This window comes from Apteryx rowi, unplaced genomic scaffold, assembly GCF_003343035.1.
Source record: "Apteryx rowi isolate R43461 unplaced genomic scaffold, aptRow1 scaffold_448, whole genome shotgun sequence".
Lineage (NCBI taxonomy): Eukaryota > Metazoa > Chordata > Aves > Apterygiformes > Apterygidae > Apteryx > Apteryx rowi.
This window is the reverse complement of record NW_020450703.1, coordinates 621,849-627,848: the sequence shown is the minus strand read 5'-3', so window position 1 is coordinate 627,848 and position 6,000 is coordinate 621,849. Positions and strand designations below refer to the sequence as shown.

Genomic DNA, 6,000 nt, shown 5'->3' with positions numbered 1-6,000 from the left:
AAAAAAAAAAAAAAAAAGAAAAGAAAAAAAGAAAGAAAATGGAATGAAAGACACAAGCTTAAACATAATTTGACAATCTAATAGTGAAATCTGTTTTTTAATTTTTCTGTAAAACTAAGGAACATAATTCATGCTTTTCATCTACGTTATTCCAGTTAGGGAAATTAAAAAAGGTGAAGGTTGCTCTTGCAATGAAAAACTGTAGTTTTTCACATGTAGTTTAAACCAAATCAGTACTGAAGCAGTTAGTTTATTTATTAATGAGATATAATGAACCTGCAATCAGTGAACTATACGTTCAGAATCAGTATCAGTAATAGAACAGGTAAACCACTATACTAGACACTTAGGAAATGTTAATAAACACGAATGTCCAAGCACCCTTCTATAACTAAACTCCCCAAAGTTCTAGTGGTGCACACACACACGCACACACACCTTCCCTCTCCTGGGACTTCCTTACTTGTATGTTCCTCCTGTTGGAGATGTGGGTGCTCTAGCTTTATGTGTACCTGGGCTGCTCCCTACAGCCTGCTGGTCAACATGCTGTTGAGAACCCACCCCACAAGTTCACATACGCACGTCAGATGTGACTCCGTACATGTTGTACCCTGGAGTGACAGTTCACTAGCTGGATGCAGACTCCTAACAGTAGCTGACAGGGAGGATGCTGTGTGTGCTCTAGGCAGATGCTGGCAGAGTGACTTCTGGCAATGCCATACCAGGTTTTGGCAACTGCTGTTTCCACTTCAAGGTCTTTTCCCCCAATTTTCATGCTTCTCTTATACTTCTTTTCAGGCTGATGCCTCCTTCAAAAGTCTTTGCAATTCCCCAACTACTGTTTAATCCAGCTTCCTATTTAGCACCATCAGTTGGGGGTAGATAGTCTTCCTCTTCAACATGATCAGTTTTGGGCAAACACTGTTCAGACAGTTTTGTGTATTCACCCCCCTCCCCAAGGTATTTATGCTCTCATTCTTAACTGGAGCTGTTATGCAGGCCATTTGCCAACAGTGGCCCATGCAGGTGCCCCCACAGTTGCAGTGCAGAATATATCCAGTATTTCCAGTTATCAAAGGGATTTGAGAAAGCAAGTGAATTTTGTATTTTACTTGGACTAACACACTTCTATGATGCTAGCGTTAGGGTCCTTATCAGCATCTTAACTTCAATAACAGAAGGAAGAAGAGTCTTAACAGTTAATATATATGACTGGGAGATACAAGTTTACTCAGCTGTTGTTACTGTATGAACACAGGTCTAGAAACCTTGGTCCTTGCTCAAGACTCCTTTTGTGCACTAAGTGTTTATACAAACATTTCTGTTCTATTTTTGCTACTCAACTAGCCTTGGGTCACCTATCTTGTGTTTAATCTTCCCTTCACCCCATTGGAAGTATTATTTACTGCTATTTATTAATGTACCTGTCTCAATAAAAATGTCAAATAGTTTATTGAGTGAACATGTAGAATTTAAAGTTCAGCAGTTGAAAAGATCTGAATGACTCATTGGTAGTTTCTGGCCTTTCTCAATCTGCAGACCCTTAAATAGTTTCTGGTGTAGATGTTATCCAGTGATCTATACGCTAAAGCCAACTGATGATAGGCATGCTTTTCTGAGTTAATATATGCTGACCCTTTTGCAGTACCCTCAGGACTTATAGGGAGTTGTGGACTACAGGTTGACAACTCTGAATTTTGTGATTGTAACTACTTGTTTTTAGATGTAATATCATTTGCTTGTATTTCCTTGACTTTCAATTACTGTGCTGGAAGCTGTGGTGTGTTTTTTCTCTGTATGGTCCATTGTTGGTCTCTCAGGTTTTCACACGTATTTGATCAGCTCCAATCAAACAACAAATGAAGATGTAAGTTCATGGTATATTTCTACCTACATGTTTCCAAATAGTAGTGATGAGTAGATGATTAATTTTAATTGCATACAGTTTTTTCTCTGTAATTCTTAGAGAAGGTATTACTGCATAACTTGTGATTGCCTCGGTAAGAAAGAAGGCAGTAACCTGGCCAAACTTGATTCAGAATATCGGAGGCGATCTCTTGGACCATGGTTGTTGTGGCTTGAAGATCTGCTGGTTACCTAGCGCTACCATTGTGATTTACACCCACAAGACCTATATCCTGAAACAGGAAAATATAGAGAGTAGACAAAGAAGAACAAGCCAAAAGTATATTTTATACATTTCAGTTCAGTAGAAAAACACTGAATAATTTTCAGTATCTCTTTTTCATTTGGAGTCCTAAATATTCTTTGACTCAAAAATTGTTTACACTAAAAATTTCAAAGTATGTTGCCTTCTCAAAACAAAACATTTATTTATCTCATCTTTCCTTTGAATTTTCTTTGCCAGTGTGAGGGGTGAAACCTCTAGTAAGAAATATATCGTTAATTCAAAGGTCAACGTTACCCATTTCTGCGGTTGTCCTATTTAGCACATAAGTTTTCATTGATTTTGGTGCGAAATTAAATATAACTGTGTGTGGAGGCTTAATGTGTCTCCTCCTACCTAAAAGGAGAAAATAAAAATAGCTGGTTAGCTAATGGTATAGAATTCTTGTTGGAATTTGGCGAGTAATCCAAATACAGTGATCCTAACAGTTTTGAACAAATTATTGCAAGTTTAAAATTACTTTATTGTAACTTTTTATTGCACCTTTTTTGTCGATAGCTGGTAAAAGTAGAAGTAGCATCTCTGGCACTGCCACATAAGTGTTTGATAGTGGTTAAGGTCATAGTTAAACTTGAGGGAGAAGAAAACCGCAAACTTACCAAAGCAGACTCAGAATGGATTGTACCTCAGGACCAGGTATCCAGGCAGGGAGCCTGACTTTGAAGAAATTCACTTCATTAATAAGACAGATGAGATACGGTAGTGTTCCTCAGTTATTAGGTTCAGGCCAACATTGTCTCTCTAGATGGTCCATGCATGCTTCCGTTTTTTTCCCCCAAATAAATCTCTCTCTCGGAGTGTTGAAAAGCTGTCAGATAACGGGGAACTACAACGCCATAACATGTGAATTTCAAGTAAACTGCTTAACTTCATTTAAAAGCATACATTTTCAGTTGAATGCAGCGAGATGTTTTGCTCAGGCTATCAGGTATCTCACAAAAAGAAGTGTACGAGTGGCTAAAATAAAACATAATTTGGGTTAAAAGGTAATAATGACTGCAATTGCTTCATGATATGCTAGTGCCCTTTTTGGGCTTTGGGGGAAGAGAAAATTTTGTGGTATTGTACAGCTTGAGTACAAGCTCTATTGCTTCCTTTAGTGGTATGTCGCAATTGAACCTCTTCTGTAGAACGTGCTGTAATCTTTGTACAATTAAATCCAGACCTATTATGCAAAACATGCTTTGATGCTGAAATTCCTACTGTAAATATGTTGATCCTTTGAGATTTGGGGCTCTCTGAGTCTATGGAGGTAAAGCATGTGCTTTTAGCTGTACTTCAGGGTTTTAGTGTACAGCCATTTATAACAGCCCACAGCTCTAAGCTGTTAGGAGAGTGTAATCGTTAGTTTTCGCTGGTCTGTCTCGGACATAAGTAGCCTGTTGCAGCTTTGATAACCCTTAATTTGCCTCAGTGTTTCTCTGTATTGTATTATATGAGGTGTATTTTGTTCATATCTCTTCAGATTAAAGGATCATGGTCAAATAAAAGAGGTAAAGAAAACTATAATCCATACAGTTACGGCAACATCTTTACTAATTGCTGTGCTGCACTCTGTGGGCCCCTCTCTCCAAGGTAAGAATATCAAAAGTATTGATAGCAAAAATTAAGTAAAATGATTATTTATGAAAAAATGTTCTTTCTGATTTCTTCGACTTAACAAAAAGTTTTGTTTTACTGTCCACTAGAGACTTTAATTAAATCTTCTTCTATGTTAAATAGACAAGTTGGTAAATTGTGGTTAAACTAAGTTAGTGATCAGATCCTGTAAAACAGATGAACTTAAAGTTGACACAACTGAAATTAAAATAAACTTGTTTTTTTTTGTTCTTTGAACCTTTACCACAGCAGCTAATGACTGCTGGCAGTAAAAAATTCTAAGTAGCTAGGTGTTGCAGGATGAGCGGGGGCTCTCTTTCATTTTATTACTTTCTCACCATTCATTTTCATTCTTTTCTTACTAGGATAAAAAAGCTTTCCATAATATTAAGTGCATTTAGCTCAGTATTTCTCTTACTTTAATCCACAGATAGCTCAAGTCTCCAGTAGGCTTTTCTACTGATGAAATTTTTTGCTCATTTCTATATGGTAAATCAGCTTAAAGAACAGCTGATATACCTCCTGAGTAGTACTTCTTTACGTAAACAAAGGATGTTCTGGATGTTTTGTGATGAGAAATTGGGAGGATGTATTGCAAACTTTCAAAATGAGGAATTTTCACTGTGGCTGTTAGAGTAACAGAGTTGGATTTGGTATTGCTGAGCAAACTTCAAAATAGCTTAATTAGAAAAATCAATCAGAAGTGGAACTAGATGCATCAAAATCTCAGATTATTTTTTAAATATAATTTATCTATCTCTATGATTGCTTGAGTGGTATAATCAAAAGTGACAAATAGTTAACATAGCATGTGTTTCAAACATAGCATGTGTTTCAAAAGAAAGATAATCTAGTAGTTAAAAATAAAAATAAAAATTGTCATTTGACCTCTCTTGGATATTTATTGCCAACCATTGGTCTTATGTGGACTTTGAGTAATGCCTAACCTCTTCAGGACAGGAAGCCTGTCTTGTGTAGCAGTGCCATAAAACCACTGTGTGGCGTATGCTTCTGGTCCTCATTTTACCTCGCTGTAAAATATAAATCCATAATATTTCATCTGCCCCTGACAGCCATATCAAGGCAAAATAATAATATTTGGTGGCAAAATATAAAAGAAGAGTATACTCTATTGCTCCTCGTGCCAGCAGAAATTAGTCTAAAAACCCACATCGTATTTTGAAAGCTAATTGAACTCTTACATATCTAACAAGCATGACACAGGAGTTTAGGAGAGGTGTGTGTTTGGAACCTGAACTCTATAACTAGTTTGACTTTGTCTTTTTACTCTGAAAGTTTTATTTAAATGGACAATAATTTTTCTTTATTTATACTACTGTTAACATATATACGCTAAGCTGAGCTTGATGCTTTCACACTAAAGTAATTCCAGAGAAGTCTTAATGGATTCATTTTTTGGTGAATATGTATTTGCTTTTCAAATCCAAAATGTTACTTCCTGAATACATTTGGATGTTCAAGATTGCAGATGATTTTCAACTTGAACAAAAATATAAGACAACTGAGACTAGACAAATAAAACTAGCAGCAGGGAGGACACAATTTTGTTCTTATTTCAAAGCTCAATGCTTAGATTCCTCTGATACATGTGTGACAGAGGCCCAGTTCCTCTGTAGAGAGTGACTGCCGTCTTGCAGATTATTGTTGTGGCAATAGTCATCTGTGGAAGCTGTTTGGCTTTGTCTGGAATTACGTCGGTATGAATCTGAACTATTGAGAAAGAAAGAATAAATGACTTCATACAGACGTAATGTAGCTAATGTGCTTCATTGGAAGTGGGATTTCTGTCATTGCTACTGTGAGTATTTGAAATTCTTATACAGAGTGGTAGAAGGTCAACAGGAGAGACTGATAACATCTTTTCCTAAGGAGGAGATAACTAAGTTATGTTTTCCACATACTGGGTCAACACAGTAATCACTGTAGTGGGAAAGGGTAGCACTGCCACTGCTTTCTGCCTTTATGGATGGTGCCTTTAAGGATAGTGAATTAAAGGCCAGCCCTTTAATTCTATTGTTTTGCTTTCGATAGAAGTATGTGACATAAAAACTCAATGCCTTGTTTTGAACCAAATGCTTTTGGTTGACTCCAAATGAAAATTTTTATCAAAAATATGTAAAGTTTCAGAGTATTTGAAATAGAAGCTTAGACTGATGCAAGTAGCAGCACACCAGACAAGTATTCATCTAGAC

General features: G+C 36.6%; 1 protein-coding gene across 5 annotated transcripts in view; it reads left to right on the top strand.

The window, feature by feature from the left end:
* ZDHHC14 (zinc finger DHHC-type containing 14) overlaps positions 1–6,000 on the top strand; it is a 124,808-nt gene that overhangs the window by 105,567 nt on the left and 13,241 nt on the right. For all 5 annotated transcript variants that reach the window (XM_026077086.1, XM_026077085.1, XM_026077087.1 and 2 more), the window contains 2 exons: positions 1,765–1,867; positions 3,654–3,763. In XM_026077086.1, coding sequence (XP_025932871.1) covers positions 1,765–1,867; positions 3,654–3,763 — 213 coding nt within the window. The remainder of the gene's footprint in view (positions 1–1,764; positions 1,868–3,653; positions 3,764–6,000) is intronic.